This window comes from Solanum tuberosum, unplaced genomic scaffold, assembly GCF_000226075.1.
Source record: "Solanum tuberosum cultivar DM 1-3 516 R44 unplaced genomic scaffold, SolTub_3.0 scf00106, whole genome shotgun sequence".
NCBI lineage: Eukaryota > Viridiplantae > Streptophyta > Magnoliopsida > Solanales > Solanaceae > Solanum > Solanum tuberosum.
The window spans coordinates 885,686-906,152 of NW_006239032.1; the positions used below are offsets into that span (position 1 = coordinate 885,686).

General features: G+C 30.9%; 3 protein-coding genes across 3 annotated transcripts; 1 reads left to right on the forward strand and 2 right to left on the reverse strand.

Moving 5' to 3' along the window:
* Nucleotides 1–126: 126 nt before the first annotated feature.
* LOC102590424 (fructose-1,6-bisphosphatase, chloroplastic-like) lies at nt 127–2,016 on the reverse strand. The gene is made up of 4 exons (XM_006349414.2): nt 1,477–2,016; nt 1,162–1,386; nt 501–1,007; nt 127–300 (listed from the first exon to the last, which is right to left on the reverse strand). The coding sequence occupies exons 1-4, from the start codon at nt 1,900–1,902 to the stop codon at nt 229–231; spliced, it is 1,230 nt and encodes a 409-aa protein (XP_006349476.1). The 5' UTR covers nt 1,903–2,016; the 3' UTR covers nt 127–228.
* A 770-nt stretch (nt 2,017–2,786) lies between these two features.
* LOC102590778 (fructose-1,6-bisphosphatase, chloroplastic-like) lies at nt 2,787–6,042 on the reverse strand. The gene is made up of 4 exons (XM_006349415.2): nt 5,521–6,042; nt 3,791–4,015; nt 3,075–3,581; nt 2,787–2,990 (listed from the first exon to the last, which is right to left on the reverse strand). Exons 1-4 carry the CDS (start codon nt 5,941–5,943, stop codon nt 2,919–2,921), a joined length of 1,227 nt encoding a protein of 408 aa, XP_006349477.1. The 5' UTR covers nt 5,944–6,042; the 3' UTR covers nt 2,787–2,918.
* An 8,213-nt stretch (nt 6,043–14,255) lies between these two features.
* LOC102591129 (uncharacterized) lies at nt 14,256–15,350 on the forward strand. The gene is made up of 3 exons (XM_006349416.2): nt 14,256–14,414; nt 14,600–14,926; nt 15,005–15,350. The coding sequence occupies exons 1-3, from the start codon at nt 14,345–14,347 to the stop codon at nt 15,133–15,135; spliced, it is 528 nt and encodes a 175-aa protein (XP_006349478.1). The 5' UTR covers nt 14,256–14,344; the 3' UTR covers nt 15,136–15,350.
* Nucleotides 15,351–20,467: the final 5,117 nt, after the last annotated feature.

Genomic DNA, 20,467 nt, shown 5'->3' on the forward strand with positions numbered 1-20,467 from the left:
AATATGGAGGCCGACATGCTAGAATTCATCACAGCTGACCTTATTTATGAAATCCAATAGAATTACCTTTTCAAGTTCTAAATTTCAACTATTCATTCATTTGTAAAATATAAGATGGATTTTGAGTAAGATAGAAGCCTCTTAGGTACATTTTGTCGTTTGATAAACTAAAATGTTTATGGTACATAACTTGCATCACATCAGATGATACATCAAATGAGATAGTTTTCAGGCTAGGTACTTTTCCAGCTTCTCAATTTCTTCTGGGCTTCCAATAAAAATAGGCGTTCGCTGATGTATCTGCATCAAAGAAAAGTAATTAAGGTCCTATGGGCTTACGAAAAACTGAAAAAGACACAACTATGATGTTTGAGCTGTCATACGTTGCTCATTTTTTAATCATTATATCACACCACCTACACCTTAAATTCAATCTTCAACTAAATACTGTTAAAGAATCTTAATTTATGTTTTCCCTGAATGTAAATTTTCAAATTTACCTGCTCAGGCATGATTTCCAGTATCCTTTGGTTGCCATCTGTTGATTTGCCACCAGCTTGTTCTACGATATAGCTCATGGGTGCACACTCGTACAATAGCCTCAAGTTCCCATTTTTGCTGTTCTTGTTCTTAGGATTTCCATATATCCCGCCATACAACAACATTCTGTGGATTTCACCCACGAGACAACCTATGTAACGGCCTGAATATGGCTTGCCATTAGGACCTGGTTGCTTTAAGTGGTCAAGATAACTCTGCAATTTCTCATCCCAGAGATCATAGTTTCCCTCATTAAAGGAATAGATCCTTCCAGCCTTTGGTATTTTGATATCTTCATGTGTCAAAACAAATTCTCCATATGCAGGGTCTAAAGTAAATGCATATACTCCGTTTCCTACCGAGAGTGTGTAGACCACTGAACTTGAATAAAGACAATATCCTGCTGCTACTAAATTGCTCCCTGGCTGACAAACACTGACTATACACTTCTCCCTGGCTTGATCAATCTGAAAATCCAAAATAAAATAAAATATTGCTTTTCAATTTCATTTTATGCAACATTGTACTGAAATGAGTATAAACGGAGTGACATGGACAATGATGATTCATATAGCCGACCCCAACTTGTACTTAAGTTTCATGTTAGAATTGCGAGATTACCGTGGAATCATCATCCATATCTACAAGGCATTGCTGATCTGGACCATAAATTCCAAAAATTGATCCAGTGGTTAAGGCAATATCAATGTTAGCAGATCCATCAATGGGGTCAAACACTACAATATAATTTCCAGAATAAGTTTCTTCAACTGCCACTGGTACATCTTCTTCCTCTGATGCTATAATCCCTGTCCTCCCACTTGATCTTAGACAATTGCAGAACAACTACAACACTCAAAGATTACATTTTTACTGATCAGTGCACTAAACTTCACAATAATCTAAGTGTTAGAAGGTAAAAAAAAAGTAACAAACCTCATTAGATATAACATCAAGTTTCTTCTGATCTTCACCTTGGATATTAACAGTGCCTTGAGTTCCAGTAATGTTAATAATACTAGACCTTTGTAAAAGCGATGCGATTTGCTTGCAGGCTAGTGATATGCTTGAAAGAACTATGGCTAATTCTGCATCTATGTTGCCTGCTTGTTCTTGCTGCAACAACCATGTTGTCAAGTTTACCATTTCATATCTGTTTTTCGGTTTCTTGATCTGTGCTGGAGCTGTTTTTGCTCCTTCCAAGCTCGCTGCTTCGCAGCGAATTCTTGAATTAGGACTGAAACTGCCATGGATGAGATGTTGTGATCTCTTGATATTGGTGGGGAAGAGATGGAAAGTAGGAGAGAGATGAGAAATGGAAGAAGAGCTTGAGCATTTGGTTCCAAGAAGAGCTTCAACCATTTTTTTCTTCTCTATTTCTCTCTATCTCTGAATTGACAACTGGTGTTGCCTGCTTATCTTTTTGCGTTTTGACAATTGTGTGAACATAATTTTATCACAACAATATCTAAAGGTCCAAAATACTAAAGAGCAACTTGCTTGAAGATCAAAAGATGTGGCTGAAAATTCAAGGGATCAAAATGGGGTGTCCCTACAAACCTAACAGAAAGGTGATTTCACTTTTAATGCAAAGAAAAGATGCAATCTTTGGACTTAAAAGAGAAACTTGGGAAAATCAGAAGTTCTTTAGAGGAAAGGATAATTGTCAATACCAAAAAAATCATATATTTGCTCAAAATCTATTTAACTTGCCAAGCTTTTAATTATGGTACTGTTAATTCATGTACTCAAGCTCATTCAGTAGGTTATTTGAAAGACAAAAGGAGCCATAATTTCAATGCTAAAAGAGTCTCTCACATTGGATATATAAAAGGGTAGTTCAGTGCATGAAACATCTCGTGTTTAGCAGGGTTTGAGGAAGGGCAGCACCACTAAAGGTGATGTAAGCAGCTTATCTTGATGCTAGTATAAGTGATTGATTTCACGTCTCGAACCCATGTCACACGAAGACAAGACCTTTTTGGGCTTCTCAAAAACTAAGCTAGTATAAAAAAATTAAGACAAAAACAAAAAAGATGGTTATAAACTATCTCAACCTATTCTATTTGTGTTCTGTCTCAACTAAACTCCTCACCAATACTATTCCAATTCAGTCCATTGAGCCTCGAGCTCGAGGCGACTAAAGCTACTCGATGCTTGCAAAATTTTAAAAATATATGGCGTATAAGTACCATTCCAACTGTATAGTGAATTGAATCACTGCAAAGCTTTTCAAGACTCTATAATCATCCAAGGCTTTGTTCACAGCTCTTCATTTCAAGTAATATACAAATTTACAGCTCTTCATGTGTTTAGTTTGCTTACAAAACTAAAGTAGTTAAAAAACTAATGAATAGCCCCTTCAGTTCACATCTGTATTAAGAAAAATACTTTTCCAATTTTTCAACTTCTTCTATGCTTCCAATGTACAATGGAACGCGTTGATGTATCTGCAATGAAAGAAACGGAAGAAAACAAATAAGCTAACATACTTTGCTTGTTGACAGAAGATGTAGCAGTCAGTTTGTTCTCACCTCAACTGGTTGAATATCAAGAATTCTTTGTTGGCCATCCGATCCTTTGCCACCGGCTTGTTCCACAATAAAGCTCATCGGGGCACACTCGTACAAAAGCCTCAGCTTCCCGTTCCTGCTCTTCTTGTTCCTCGGGTAGCCATAAATACCACCATATAAAAGAGTCCTATGAAAATCACCAACCAAACTGCCAATGTACCTGGCAGAGTAAGGCTTGCCACTAGGACCGGGGTCCTTCAAGTGATCGATGTACTTCTTCAACCTGTCATCCCATAACTGGTAGTTTCCTTCATTGAACGCGTAGATCTTTCCAGCCTTTGGTATTTGAATGTTTTCTTGAGTCAGAATGAATTCTCCAAACATTGGATCCAAAGTGAAGGAAAAGACACCATTTCCCAACGTGAGCACAAAGATCACTGAGCTCGAGTACATGCAGTACCCTGCTGCTAGAAGATTGTTCCCTGGTTGGCACACATTCACTATGCACCTCTGCTCCACAGTGTCAAGCTGCAATTTTGAATATGTGTATTCGATATGGTTAACTATTCAGATGGAAAATTAGGCACCAGAGAGCCAATCAATCTGATACAATTCATAACTTGATAGACAAAAATGATTATAGCAAGTATCTAGCATACATAACAAGCATGACAATAAAAGATCCTACTTCTCCTGAATCTCAATAAGAGAGGATACATAGGTAATCCGGTTTGTACCGTGGTAGAATCTTCAAGATCAAGGAGGCAATCATCAGTTGGAGTGTATATACCAAAGATAGAGCCAGTAGATACAGCAGCATCAATATTTGATGATCCATCAAGAGGATCAAAAACCACGATATAGTTCCCATAGTAACTCTCCTCTACTGCCACTGGTACATCCTCTTCCTCCGATGCTATAATCCCTGTCCGACCACTCGCTCTCAGACAATTAGAGAATACCTGGCCAAGCCATAAGCATCAACCTTCATTAACATCTAGCTCAATACGCCATACTACTAATACTCTAAACGTTTATCTTGAATCTTCCTATGTTAACATCTTACTGCAAAAACCTCAAACTACTGAAGCAACTTGTAGAACAACATAAGATGATCTTATTGATTTGGAGTTAGTGAAAGTCCTAGTTAGATGTACTAACTACAAGAATGAGCTACCTCCGAGTTTTAGTGGGATAGTTGGAATCTCTGTACTCTTAACTAAAGATCTCGGGTTCAAACCTTGAAACTCAAGAACCTTTAAGTAGGAAGCACTTTACCCTTTATTGTGCAATTCAGCAAGTAGGCGTTTGGCCATGCGATTTTACGCTGATTCCATCTCATGATTCCATATCATGAGAGGTGATACCATATTCTCCAAAAACCATGATATGGAATTATATGGTGATTCCATATCATGATTTGAGATATTTTACTACAATAATTAATCCATGAGTTTATATTTTGTTAAAACAACCCCACATTTATATCTACTAACCATTTGTTTCATATGTAAATAAAATTTATAATCACATCGTTACTTTTTAAAATTTATTATTCTCACCAATATAAAATTTTATTATTACTTTAAATTTGGTGAATATAAATGATAAAGTAGAAATTCATTTGGTGAATATAAATAAGAACGAAGGGAGTAATACTTTTTTGATTTTTCATAATAAAAAAAACGTCTTAATCTTATGACTAAGCATAATATTGATAAAAGACAATTTTCATTGGCGGTGCCGCACTTTCTTAATTTTAGTATTTGCAAAATAATCGTTCACATGATTGAAGAATATCAAGTCCAATGGATTGAGGACTTGGGAAAAATTTGATCAATTAGTTATTAATATTTAGTCAAGTGGACTAGTTATAATTTTTTTGATTAAATTTTATTAGAAGTGTTTTTGACTCAAACTTGTGGTAACTTTTTAAAATTTCGTTATTCAATAATATTTAACTATTGATTTTTCTTGTAAATAGTTAGAAGTCAGTGATGTTTGTTAATTTTTATCTTAGTGTATTTAACTTCTAAGTTAATATTTACTCACTAATGTATGTTTTTTTCCCTACTTTATAGGTTATTTGTAAGAGTAGTTGAGAGATATGAGCATATCAAGTACAATTTATGTTCAATTTTTTAGATGAAACAATTACTTAAGTGAAGAACAAATAACTTTGTAATAATTTATTATGCGATTTTATAATTTTTGTTTATTTGATAAGATTGAATAAACAATTGGGGCTATTTTAATAGTTTTACAACTTATGAGATTTTTATGTTTATGAGAAAATACACAACAAAAAAATTCCATATCGCATGTCCAAACAAACCTTCAATTTCATCTCATGATACCATATCATGATACCATATCATGATACCATATCGCATGGCCAAACGTGCCCTTAGTATCCAGATTAGTCAAGCCAGTAAATTTCAAATACTAAACGGTTAAACTAACGAACCTCGTTAGAGACAACATCAAGCTTCTTTTGGTCCTCTCCATGAGCATTAAAAGCACCATGAACTCCAGTAAGTTTGGAAATTCCAGCTCTTTGAACCAGAGAAGCAATCTGCTTACAAGCCATCGAAATACTCGAAAGAACAATAGTAAGTTCAGCATCAATAATCCCATCTTGTTCTTGTTTCAACAGCCAGCTAGTTAAGGTCTGCAGCTTATAAACACTCTGTCTCTTAGTCTTTTTAGCCTCTGCTGCACTACTTTTTTCTAAAACCATGCACTTCACATGAACTCCCCTGTGTTCACATTTTCTCTTTACTATGCTGTTTTTTGTGCACAAAAATGAAGTCTTTTTGTGTTGGAAAAAGGACAAGTGGGAGAAGCTAAGGCTTGAAGTTGTTGGTGTTGTGGCTGTTGATACTGCCATTGCTAACTTTGTTTACTTTTTTTGAATTTTGCCTTAGTTGTGATCTCAAAGTTGCAACTAATAACATATAACACTACTATAGTTTTCGAATATCTAAAATTTGATTAGAAGAGATTGAATTCTAATCCTATTTAATTTCAAAGATTAGTTAAATTAACTTTTGAAAATCGAAAAGTGTCACCAGATTAGTGTTCTAAGAGCAGCTAATCTTAATTTCAATTGCCCGATGGATTGTACAAATATTTCTATTATTGTATCTCTTTCTTTTCATGTTATATGACTGGACAAGAAGTTATGATCTTAATCATGACGCGATATTTTTGTGGTTATAAGAATTTGTTATTGAGATTAAAATGAGAAGTTTTAAATTAACACTTGTCTAAATATAAAAATATTATCAATTTTCTTTTTTAAAAAAATGTGGGGATGAAAGTATTAGGCTAGTAAAGTTAAGAGGGTCCTACTTATCCATCTTTTTGGAACTTCCCCTTTCATTCGTGGTTAAGCTTTTGAAGTTACCCACGATGAGTCACACACATTCGATGTGATCGTAAGGATAATGATTTTAGTATAAAATTTGTTATTAACTTATTTAGATATTAGATAATTTTGAAATTATTTTTCTCTATCACTTGTATTAATATGATGAAATTACTATTTTATATAAAAAGTGAGATAAAATAATTTGGTGAAATATTTTTGTTTATCCCATCATGCGTACCAAATGATCCTAGCTTTATCGACTTATTCTCTAGCCATGTAAACTTAGAGAATATTCCAATTGTTCCACGTTGATTTTGCAAGTGCTTACAACAAGCTGTTCATAATATTTTAGATAGCTTTCTGTCCATTTTTTTTCTTCGTATGATCGACTTTTATGGATTAGGAGTGTGTAAAAATTGAATCGATCAATAAATTGAATAAAAAATAGTGTTATTGGTTTATTATTATTGGGTTATTGAATTAACCGATTTTTAATGGTTTTATAAAAAAAATTATCGGGTTATTAGTTATTTAATTTTAGATTATTAGGTAAATCGATAATCCATTAAGACTGTAGTAATTTACTATTTTACTCCTTTATAAATATTAAATATTAATATCATTACCTTACTGGTTACTATACCTTTGCCCTTTAGTCTTCAATTCGCATTATATATATATATATATATTGTCCTAGTTTTATTTTATTTGTGTTGCACTAGTATAGTTCTTTTTATATTAGTCATTATTGTTTTTATTTTATGAACATTATGTAAAGTTATATTATTGTCATGTCGCCAAATTATTAGAGAAGTCATATATTTATTTTATGAGTATTTTCTTATTTGTCAAATTGAAAATTGAAAATTGAACCGTTAAGGTCCAAAATCCGATAAATCAATAAAGAATATCTTATTGGTTTGATTATTGATTTAACATATTTAAAAACTGAAAATCAATAATACATAAAATTAAATCAAATCAATAATAATACATAAAATTGAATTGAACTGACCAATGCACACCTTTACTCTAGACATGCAAAAAGTTTCTCAAAAGACAAAAAGAAAGAAATGTTACTATATATATATAAGTGGCGCTATTTGCTTCCTTTTGAAGATAAATGATACTTCGTTGCAATTTGTTTGTTAAGTTTGAGTTGCCATGAAACTTAAGAAAGTAAAGGATTTTTTTTTGAAGTTAGTGGTCTTAAACTAAAATTATATAGAATGTACATTTCCTATTTCATATTACGCGATCTCTGAATAATCAGAGGCGGAGCTAGTATTAGAAGTTTGGGGGTTCTAAATTTCCTTCTTCTTCTTTATTATTGAGTTGTCAATCCGTTTTGTTAGGAGTTCACAAGTTATTACTTAAATTTCTAGTACAAATATAGGGTCTACGAAAAAGCTACTGAGTTCGTCCGAACCCACAAACCCCCACCTAGCTCTGCCCTGTCTATAATGACCTACCACACACCTTAAGAGAACTTTAATATAAATGTATTTTACTAAACTTAAAACCTTATTAACGATATTGTTAAACTCAAAAATAGTCTACAACTATTTTGTGTAGTTATTTAATACTTCCTCGGTCCCATAATAATTGATTACATTCTATTTTACACGGTATTTAAGAAATCATAAATAAAATGATCAATTTGACTAATTTTTATCATTTATCTATATTGATGGATATTAAGATAATTTATGATGATATAGGGCATACAAAAGGTATAAGTACTCCAAAGTGGGTGAGAGCAAGAGTACAAAGGAGTAATTAAATGTTTGATGAACTCTTTGGAAAGATAAATTCTAGGAACTTTAATTTGTTAAGCTTCCAAAAAGAAATTATAGGAACATTAAGCACGATGATGATATTAATTAAAGGGGTAAAATGGAAAACATTTTTTAATTAATTTTATCTTGATTTCGTAAGTGATCAAATAATTTGGAACATGTATTTTTAGAAAGGTAGTCATTTAATATGGGACAGATGGAGTACTACTTAATGGGTAGTATGAGAAAAGTAATACTCCTTGGTATTGGAATTAGTTATTAATTAATGTTTAGTTATTTTAATCATAATTTTGATAATAATTAATAAGGGTAAAAATGAAAAGTCAAGCCTAATTTATGTCTTAATCTTCTTTTCTTAAAGGTTGTGAAACACCTCAACAATTCAATTAATATGAAATAGTGGGAGTACTATCTTATCTTTTGACTTTATTAAATTTAATACTTTGAGAAATATATTAGATGATACTCGAGAAAAGGCCCAAAATAGTCCCTCATCTTTGGGTTAAGACTCAAAGCCATCCTTGAGTTTTCACGTGGAGCATTAATAGTCCCTCATGTTTGCAATATTGGTGCACTTTTAGTCTTCCTCCTAAATTATGCCTATTTTTTAACATTATTTTTATTCATAATTTATGTATGGAATGTTCAATCGTCATTTTATATATTTAGTAGAAATAATAACTCTGTGTGAGAGAATGTGAGAAGAAAAACACCTTGTTTTGTTTAGTAGAAATCGTATCGCAGGTAAAGTTGAGAGGTTCATCACGACGATTTCACGTGCAATAGTACAATTTTTTCTTTTCTTGCAACGTCATATGTCAAGATGTTCTTAGTTTAGCTATAATAATATTTCAACTGAACAGAATAAGGTGTTCTTCTTCTCACCTTCTCTCACATAGAGTTATTATTTCTACTAAAATATATAAAAAGACGATTGGACATTCCTTACATAAAATTGTGGATAAAATTAATGTTAAAGGCAAAAGTTTAGCGGAGGACCAAAAGTGCACCAATATTGCAAATATGTGAGACTATTAGTACTCCATGTGAAAACTCAAGGATGACTTGAGTCTTAATCCAAAGATGAGTGACTATTTTGGGCCTTTTCTCGATGATACTCCCTCCCGTTCTTTTTTATATGTCACATTTTTAGATTTCACTTGCATTAAGAAACTAAGTAAGTTTACAATTCTACCTTTATTTAAAATTTTATTGAAGTCAACTTTTCAATAAATGATAAATAATTTAATCTTTTATTTTTAATTTGTTTGTTGAAATTTCTTTTTCAAAATCATAATTATAGAGTAATGCAATGGTGAGAGTAATTAATCAATGTATGAAGTAATTACAATGAATATTAATTACTTATTAGTTTGCCTAGGTTGGTCAAATATTTATTTTCAAGACTAATTAACTATCAAGAGTATAATAAGAAGAATATTGTAATTATTGATTTTATGAAATGACAAGTATTATGAACCAACAATTTATAGTAAGGATGACATATAAAAAGGAATGGAGGGAGTAACTAGTATTTAATAACAGGGGTAAAATAGATATAAATAGTAAATTATCTCTTGATTTTCTAAACTGGACAACTATTTTTAATATAGAGGACAACTATTGTTGGACGGACGGAGTAATAATAAAATTATCTTGACTTGCTAAAATAGACAAATTAAAGAAAATAAAACATCTATTTTTTATATATGAGCCAAGTAATGAAACAGAGAAAGTATCAAAATGTCTTTAATCTCATAGTTTTAAATATCACGTGAAAAAATAAAATAAAAAATATGTAAATGAAATGTTTAATATATATTGACAAAAAAACAAAAATAAATCAACTTGTTAACCAAGAATAAGACAGTAATCCAATAAGACATTAATATACATGGAATTGACTTGACTCATTAAGAAGCGTCGTCAGGGTAATAAAAATCCTTAAAGGTCGTCTGGTTACGAAGATAATTAAGGTATTATAATTTTGAAATAAAATGTAAAATTTATTTCAAAAGTTTTTTGAGGAAGTCAAGATTAAAATTTATTTAATTTTATCCATCTAGTTTAAACAAAAGTCACCGCAATATTATATCCTGCATATCTCATTTTCAATTTATCAAACTAAACTCAATAAATAAAATATACATATATCCACAAATAATCTTATAATTATTTAATCCACATATTATAAACTCAGTAAACTTATTTACTAATCAAACGTACATTCTATTAAATTTTTTTTTGTCCTAATAAGTAAATTACAAGTTGCTGCTGCCATATTTTTCCACGCAACACAAGCTGACCTTTGAAATTTTCTATAACATGTACGAAGATCTTTCGTCCCCTTTCAGTTGTCATGTTACGTTTTCGAAAGTTAATTTGATTAATTTTTAAAGTTAAATTAAACTATATTAATTTGATATTTTAAATGAAAAATTTAAATATTCAAAAATTATACGAAAGTACTATAAATTGCAATTTTTGCATATCAATATGTTAAAAAATACATCGTAAAATGTTAGTCAAAGTTCTTATCGTTTGACTCTAAAAAAAGAAACAATGACAACTAAAAGAGGACGGAAGGAGTATTGTATAAGGTATAATAATCTCATGATAAAATGTAGAATTCTTTTTTCCGTGTTAGGTTGGGAGATATTAGATAGTCCTTAGATTATTTATCCCACCATTTTTGATATAGTAATGAGATAAGTTATCCCATACATATGGTAAAATCGGAATAACTTATTCAAAATTAATTATTCTGAAATAATTTATCCTCAACTAAACGACACCTCAGAGTTTAACGTTAATGAAGCTATTAAAGACAACAATCCTTTAAAATTATTACGCGGTCAAAACATAATTTATTGTTTTCTATTGTGGTTTTGAATATTTTATAGCGTTTGAACCTAAAAGAATGGGTTCAGTCAAACTCCAAGTAAGTAACTCCCTCAGTTTATTTTACTTTATATAGTATGTCTTGACTTCACACTCCTTCTCAAGAAAATATTTATTAATTAGGGATTTATTTTACAAAAAATTAGTCTTATTGATAATGCTTTAAAAAATTTAATTTGACTATTTTGAATCTTTTGATAGTAAAAGTAAAGAAGCAACATATTTATCTATTAAAATTATGTATATATACGCTATACAATATTTGTAGCTAATTAGAATCCTGCATAACAAATATATGTATAATTCTAATCAACTATCAAACTTATGTAGTTATTTAATGATAAGGGTAAATATAAAAAGAAAATAATAAACTTCTCTTAATCGTACTTTTAATAATCACACTATATAGAATGTGTCTTAATAGTTACATACAACATACAAGTCTATATAATATAAAAAGACAGGGATGCCCATGACGTATGTATATGTATTGAATGAATCAAATCCTTATTGAATTTTATTTTTTCATTAGATGAGACTTGCACTTTTTCTGCACTTCCTCCCGTATGAAAAGTTTTTAATGTCAATTGAATATCAGATTCTCCAATAGATAAAACGAAATATTTATTTTCGGCATAGGAGCCAAGTACAATGAAATAGAGGGAGTATCAAGATAAAAAAATCAAAGTAAGACGAAAAAATTAAAACGTAAACAATAAAGTTGTGTTGCGTGCTTGAGGTGTTGAACGATTCCAGCAGAAAATTACCTCAATGTACACTATTGACAAAAATTAAAAAGAAATCAACTTGTGAAGCTAGAATAAGACATTAATACATGGGATTGACTTGACTCATTAAGAAGTGTCGTCAGGGTAATTATGATCGTTTGGCTACAACTTAAAAAGATAATTAAGATATTATAAGTTCGAGATAAAATATAAAATTATTTTATCCTGCATTCGATAGAAATAAGGATACAATGATAAACTTACCTAGTTTCTTAAGGAACATGAAACCTAAAATAGAAATCGAGGGAGTGATCAAATACATCCTCTTCATTATTTTTGGTCCTAATAAGTAACAAGTTGTTGCTGCCATTTTTTTCCACGCAACACAAGTTGACCTTTGAACTTTTCTATAAATGTACGTTCTGTATTTGTTTAAAATTTAATTGTCTCAGTGTTTAACGTTAATGAAGCTATTAAAGACAGTAATCATTTTAAAATTACGTCGTCATAACATAATTCTTTTTTTCTTTAGTAGGTTTTCATATAAATTTATACTTAACACTAGACCCAAAAAAATATTTATTTGGTATATATTTAGTCTAATTAATTATGTTTTGGTAATTTAAATTTGACTATTATATTAGGAATCACTTGGTAGCTAGTAAAAAACCAACATATTCATTTATTGATTTATTTATAAGTTATATATTAAGTATATATTTGGTAGCTAGTTAGAAAATAAGTTATTCGATTATGTATAAAATTAATACGACATTTCATTTGGTTTGTAATTTAGAAGTCAGTATAATTTATAATACTTGTATAAGTTATGAGAGAATTAGTGTATTATCTTATGCAAAGTAGATGATAAAATAACTAATACTACTTATATAACTAATTAATATTTGTATAATTTTAACCAGCTACCAAACCACCCCATCATCATGTTTGGTATTGACAGCATGCTTGCACATCATTGTGGGAGAAAAGCTCCTATTAATAGCAAATGTAATATGTTCAACTTTTAATCATCCCTCAAAATTAAAAGTTCATATAATTTATAATTAGAAATGTTCTATTAATCAAAATCTACTCTAGAGGCCTTTTAAAGGGGCGTCTGGCAAACTTAACTTAAATATAATTTCGTGAATTCATAATCTTTTCTCTATAAAAGTATAATTTGTGAATAAATTTGAGGAATTTTCCAATTTTGCATATAAGAATTCAAAAACGTAAAGTAATGAGTGCAAATAACACATTGAATGAGAAGCAATTCTCTCTTGATTAATTATATGACTTTAATTGCAAATTACACAATTAGAAGATGAACACTAAATTGGATTATGAAGCATCAATCAAGGGTTAATTACATTATCCAAAAGAGCTAGATACGGAAATATCTACTTGTTGTCTAGTTGATAAAAAGAAAATGACACACACAATAGCGAAGTAGAATTTTCGTTAAGTATTTTAAAATATAAAAGAGTAAATATATGAAAAAGTAGAGATTCAATATCTACTATACATTAACAAAATATAATTTTAGCCTTAGTTATATAGTCTATAGTTTTCTACCAAAGAGGTTCATCTGACCCCTTAATTTTTACCTATGTGCACCGCCCCCAAACATATAACGTCACACTTTTAATATTCACATCATGCAGAGTATCTTCACTCTCAACAATTCCTACAAGTCTATAGAACATAAAAATAACAGGAATATTAATGGTGTATACATGTCAGATAATTCAAATCTTCATTAAATTTCATTTTTTTTCTATTAGATGAAACTTGCACATGTTCTACAGTAACTTTTGTAAATATTTCTCCAATATGAAAAAATCTTAATGTCAATTAAGTAGCCAATTTTTTAATCGATTGACCTGCAATAACACCTACAAATGCAATAATAATAATACCTACACGCAAACAAATATGGGTACTTCATGGCTAATGAAGTCATACAACACGTACTGCTTGTTAGAACTTAAAAGGCAAGAAGCAAATTTACAACAAACAAATAAACAAGAGAATCAACAAAACAATATTTAATTAATAATAAGGAATAAAATTAAATTATAAACTAAATAAATTACTGATATAAACGCGTGGGCTCCACTAACTTCTACAAAAAACCCTTCCCCCTCTCTTCGTGCATACCAATTTCATAGAATTCGTCAAAATGTAGAAAGGAATATACATTATTACAAGTTGAAAGTTCTTTTTTAAAAAAATAAAATCAATAGTATCCACAAAAATAAAATACATTAAAAAATAAACTAACTAAAAAAGTAACAAAAAAATTTAAAGTAGATAGCGCATTTTCCTCCTCTTTCTCCTCCTAATATTTCCCTATATATATTCAAGTAACCCCTTCATTAATCTTCATCTCAAGAACCATTAGTTCTTCAATCTATTCTTTTCCTTGAGTTCATCATCAACATTAACAACCCAATAAAATTATCATATAACATAGGAAAAAGAATAGAAATGACTTATATTATGAGATCATCTTTCATTCTTTTCTTTGTTAGCACCCTTTTTCTCCAAGGCACTCTAGGTATGTATTTCATAAAGTTGTATAAAAAAGAGGACAGTCAGGTGCACTAAAGCTCATGTTATATGTGGGGTCCAAGATTTGCATCGTCTTTTTATTTCTTTGAATATATAGCATGATGTAAACGTTTCAATTGAATCTCCTAATTATTTGTACAAATATGGTTAATTTGGTTTGTTGATCTTCAGGGAGTTTCATCTGTGAGGAATTGCCAACAAATGTATGTGGATTCGCGATCGCGACATCAGCCAAAAGGTGTTTGTTGGAAAATTCATCAGGGAACGATGGGAAAGTTGAGTACCAATGCAAGACATCTGAGGTTGTTGTTGCAAACATGAGGGAACACATTGAGACAGATGAATGTGTCGATGCTTGTGGCGTCGATAGAAACTCTGTTGGAATTTCTTCTGATGCTCTGCTTGATTCTCAATTTACCTCAAAACTTTGCTCCCTTGATTGTTACCATCATTGTGCCAACATTATTGACCTTTACTTCAACTTAGCTGCTGGTGAAGGTAACAATATTTTAAACATCGCGCAATTGAGTTATTTTTGAGTTACAAAATTAATTTTATGATATCGCGATTGTTCAGGTGTGTATTTGCCTGATTTATGCAACAAACAGAGGACTAACCCACACCGTGCCATGGCTGAGCTATCGAGCAATGGAGGTCCAATGGAAGGTGCAGCTGATGCTCCAGCTCCGTCCCCTGTTTCTTTCTAATTTGTTCCAACACACATTTGAAAAAATTGTAATACTACAACATATACACATTTTCCATTACTTTCTATTTTAAAAAAAATATATTGCCAATGTTGTGTTTTTATATGGTGAAAAAAAGAAGGATGTGGGGGGAATTTGGGTTTATTTCTAATTCCCTTGGATTTGTGATCTACATCAAAAACTGAATGAATATTATTCTATTGGGATTGCATCAATTATCTCTTTTTATACTTTTTTCCTAGTTGTTTGATTTTTACTATCACAAAAATTGGGACAATCCTAGTTAGGAATCCTGCAAAATGAAATTTTCCCTTGGGAGTATTTCTAAAATAACATCCTTCAATTCTAATAAATGTAAAAACATAGGGTGTTTACACCAAATCAATGAATGACATGTGTCAGAAGATATACGATATCAGAGTTTATCGACCAATAATACATACCACTACGTTAGCACGCCTAACATTTAAAGTGACAACATTGCACGTTTCAAGAATGCAACAAAGATATATTCCATGTTCATGTATAACATAGTAGAATCATATCAAATTATAGTGCAATAAGCATTGATGGAGCATTAATACTGAAGTACAATTGTATAAGATGAAAAATACTTGGTGTATCTTCATGTCAAAACTCAAAAATGTATCAAGAATGCTTAAATGACGAGCGCAAAAACATAGTAGTAAAAATAAGTTCGTGTTACGTAAAAAATACTATAAAAAAGTGTGATCACATTGTTAGGATCAAAATAACCAAGTGTCATACAAAAGCTAACAAAGTAGAGACCAAAGATTAGACGGCAATAAATAAGACAATAAAGAAAAAGCATATTAAAAGAGACAGCAATTCAACATGGCTTGATCAATTGATCTACATATGAGCAATTCGCTAATATAATGAATAGTACAAAAGTATCAACCCCGTAAACAAGACTCTTCAACAGTAAAAAAGTACATTGTGTATAACGTAAAGTGAGAAGACAAGCTGAATCTCAGTTTATAAGAGTCCAAAATCTTTTACTCAAAGAATCAAAGGATTAGTCAAATATGAAAGATTTATATTTTTCCTTTAGGAAAATTAAAACTAATTATAAAAATAATATTCTGTCATTTCTTCAAATAAAAAAAAAATTCAAATAAAATAAGAAAATCAGAACAAACAGCATCATTTGGGTTCCACTGGCGGAGCAACAATCTACACCACACAATTTCATCAGTACAAACATAGATTTGATGGTGTCTAACTTGTGTTTGGACATACGATATGAAGTCATGATTTAAAATTAATTATTGAATATGCAATTTGGAATTATAATTTGAAATTTAATTTCAAATTCTCTAAAAATCATGATCTGGGATTTCAACTTTTGAAATGTAAAATTTGATGCATATATATATATATATATATATATATTATTTTATTTTATTTTAAAAACGATTATGAAGAGATTGTTCATATTATGTGAAAGAATAATTAGTTACTACTATTGTTGACGGGGGAATCTTTAGAAAACAAAATTATGCATATGTTAAAGTTTGTAATTACAAGCATTTATTTATAAAAGGAACATGAAAAAATGTGATTTATTATCAATGCGGTGAATATTTTGATATTTTGTTTATGAGCTATGATTTGTTTCATTTGGTAAGATCGTGTAAGAATTGGAGAAATTATGATAGTTTTCACAACTAGTGGGGTTTTCATGTATATTAAAAAATTAATACTATTATAACTTAAAAAATTCAAATTGCATATCGAAACAAAATTTTAACTTCATATCCTAATTTCAAACAAAATAAACTTCATTTAAAAATAAAATAAAATTTAACGCTTCCATTTACATTTGTCTTAAGTAGGCCGCTAATGTATTTGAGCCACTCCGAACACATCATCATGCACTCACAAGTAATCAAATATAGATTACACACACATGACCCCATCATCTTTTTCTAGGTCACTAAAAGCTTGTGAACATTTAAATATCTTGTGTCAAAAATGACTCTCAACCTTCATTTTGGTCACTTCAAAGCTTTTGGAGATTTAAAGTGAAGTAGTAACATTTTGCATTGGCCCAACCCTTCCTTTTGGGTCACCAACAACACTAATTGGCATATCAACTCAATCAAGAGACATCAACATAAAGTGACCATACAAGGCATATGTGTGAAACACTTTAAGAGACTAATTTCAAATATTTTACATTTAAAATCTCGAGTCACTTAACATTAAACAATTCAAAGATCCGAAAGTGTCCAAGCACATCATTACAACATTTACGTCGTAAGTTGCATGGTTACTATTCAATTCAATTTTTTTTGGTAAGACATGGTGAGTCAAGCATCCGCTCGTCTCCACGAGCACTTAAATTTAAAAAATATTATATTTACTCACTTTTAAGCGCACGTAATCACATATTTTTTCAACTCAACATCAAAAAAATATCATATATATATATATATATATATATTTATTTATTTATTTATCTAGAGAAACTCGCAAAAATTAAATATAAGTAATAGTACACTCATGAAAAGAATAGAATGACACTTTGTACCACTGACACAAAGCAAAGAATCCCCCCTTGTGACTTGGGTTCAAACCAAACCAGAACCATACTTTACTGTTTTTATATTAAGTTGAGAATTTAAAGGGGGCTTATTTGTAATATTAAAATTGCTAGATAAGGGATTCGAACTCATGATCATTAAGTAGAACAAACTCACCTTGACTATTGAAAGTTTCAATAATGCTAAATTAAGATAATATTGATGCACCCAGAGTTTTCAAATTTTGGATTCGCCTCTGATTTGGTCTACAAAGATCCATCAGACCATTTCAATAAAAAAGAAGAAATGGCAATAACTTTTTGCATAGAGTTTCGACGGTTTTAAGCATTATGACCTTTTTACTTCAAGAGTTAATTTATCAAATTTTTCATACACTGAAAGTTGTACATTCTTTTTGGTATTAGGCATTAATATTGTGGCCACTTATTTTAATCATTAGCCCCTTGGATAGGTTTTTTCAATTTTCCGTGGTCCTAACTCCTAAGGCTCCTTTTAAATTAAAATCACTTTCTTGTCATTGCCTATAACAAAGCAACCATATTTCCACTAATATTTCAATACCTTACCCTAGTGCCGGCAAAATGAGCCCATGTTTTGATAATCCGCTCAACTCACCCTTATTTTAATGGGTTGGGTGACTTTTTACATGGGTAAAATATGGGTTGATACCCATAAAAATATGGGTAAACTATGGGTAGAATATGAATTAGCCAAATGGGTTAAGCTTCTAACTTTTATTCACTCAAAATTCATGATATCACTAAGAAAATTTATAACTTCTCTTCCTTTTTATGTTCTTCTATAGAACTAATTATTTTTCTCTATAATTGAAAAGGTGAAGTCTTTGGCCCTCCAAAAATATATATTTTAAATGTACATTTCTTTTGTTAATTATAATTATATTTTATATTTGTTTAATTTTATATTGGATAATAAATAATAGTGTAAAATAAGCAAATCATGTATTAGTATTGACATTGCTTAAGCCTTAAAGTGCATTAAGCATGTTTTAGTCCTAAAATGCAACTATTCATTTACTTTGAAATTAAAAATATTTTCCCCTTGTTATTACATAAATTTATTCTATATTGAAAAGTTAGGATTGTTTTTTTGGACTTTTATTATACAATAAAACTAAATGAAGCATTTTCAACATTTTTCATCTAAAAAAAGACTAAAATATTTTTTCCATGTTGAATTCTTAAGTAGAGTACTATTTACTCATGAAATATGGGTAAACTAGTATTTTACCCAATCCATTTTTACCCATATCAAATATGGGAGGGTTGAATTATTACCCATTTTATGTTGACCCATTTTCAACACACCCAAATTTAACCCAACCCGCCCATTTGCCACCACTACTTACCCCATTCGTTTAATCACGCAATTCAAGCATGACTTAATGTAACGACCAGGTACCGTCGTTATAGAAAAGCCAATGGAGAAAAATTTTGGGTCGGAAAACTTTTTCATAGTAACTTGGAATTTTCCAACCTAGTCCAAATTTGGACGAAATCAGAGTCATTAAAGCCTAGGGAAATCTGGTAGAAATTGGGTGATCTAATTATGACATTGATCACATAAGTAGATAGATAAGGCGTTAAGGAATCCGTACGACTTTACGGAATTGAATTCAGGTGAGTAGAACTCCCAAAATTGATCTTAGCGTGAATGGGTAGTTTCTGAGTGTCGTTGGTTGAAGGCATGTTGTGAAATGGGGGTATTGGAATTATTAAAATAGCTCAATGTTTCGTGCAAGCCGCTTTGGCGGTGATTTCTGTCGCCAGGGCGGGGCCGCTATATCGGGGTGGGGACTACTGTGGCGGGCCCGACGAGACTTAAGTCGAAAATAAACCCCAAAACATCTTTATTCTGCATTTTTTGACTTTGAGAGTAAGGAGACGAACCCCAGGCGATTCTTGACAGTTTTCCACCATCTTTAAGGCTAAAGGTAAGGTTTTAACTCCCCGAATCCATTTTCCGATCCGTAGAACGTAATCTAATGAGTAAATATCGATGTGGGAGACTTTTGATCTAAGAATTATGGTGGGAAAAACCCTAATTTGGGTAGTGGGATTATGGGTATGATCTAGGGTTGTAAGAATTGTTAGTAATCCAGGTAATTAGTAATTGTTTATTGATTCCCGTATTATATTGATTGTTTGTAGACCAAGAACAAGCGGAACAAATTCGGAAAGAAAATGATCAAATTTCTTAGGGTTTCAAGCTTGTTTCGAGGTAGGTAATGGTTGTGATTCTATGATTGTGTGATGTATGTTTGTTCTTGCTTCATTATGATACATGTATGTATGAGAATGTTGCATTATTGATCACATTAATTGTAAATGAGGATATATGAATGATGAATGCCATGAATCAAACTTGATAATTGTATGATTATGAGAATGTACTTTGTGATTGTGATTGCGGCTTGTTGAATGGATCGGGTGTTGTATTCTGACACACTAACTTGGATCGGTTGCCACGTTCCGGCATAATTATGGGATCGATTGCCACGTTCCGGCATAATCATTGGATCGGGTACCACGTTTCGGTATGCTAACAGTTTGGGTTTGGATTTCATGAGAGGGCCAATGAATTGATATAATTGTGTATCTTGAGAAATATGAAACTGTTTGTTGTTCGTAAATGATGATGATATTGTATATGTTCGATATATGCATGTGATTATATTGTTGTATTGACTTATGTATGTTACACTTAGTGGGATAGTCGTGTGATCCTACTAGGACATTGTG

Coding starts and splice junctions, on each gene's coding strand:
- LOC102590424 (XM_006349414.2), bottom strand. CDS start 1,902: ATGGTTGAAGCTCTTCTTGGAACCAAATGCTCAAGCTCTTCTTCCATT. Junction 1,008..1,161: donor ATATGGATGATGATTCCACG/GTAATCTCGCAA, acceptor TTGGATTTTCAG/ATTGATCAAGCCAGGGAGAA. Junction 301..500: donor TGGAAATCATGCCTGAGCAG/GTAAATTTGAAA, acceptor TCTTTGATGCAG/ATACATCAGCGAACGCCTAT.
- LOC102590778 (XM_006349415.2), bottom strand. CDS start 5,943: ATGGCAGTATCAACAGCCACAACACCAACAACTTCAAGCCTTAGCTTC. Junction 4,016..5,520: donor TTGATGTTGTCTCTAACGAG/GTTCGTTAGTTT, acceptor TGGCTTGGCCAG/GTATTCTCTAATTGTCTGAG. Junction 2,991..3,074: donor TTGATATTCAACCAGTTGAG/GTGAGAACAAAC, acceptor CTTTCATTGCAG/ATACATCAACGCGTTCCATT.
- LOC102591129 (XM_006349416.2), top strand. CDS start 14,345: ATGACTTATATTATGAGATCATCTTTCATTCTTTTCTTTGTTAGCACC. Junction 14,415..14,599: donor TTTTCTCCAAGGCACTCTAG/GTATGTATTTCA, acceptor GTTGATCTTCAG/GGAGTTTCATCTGTGAGGAA. Junction 14,927..15,004: donor CAACTTAGCTGCTGGTGAAG/GTAACAATATTT, acceptor GCGATTGTTCAG/GTGTGTATTTGCCTGATTTA.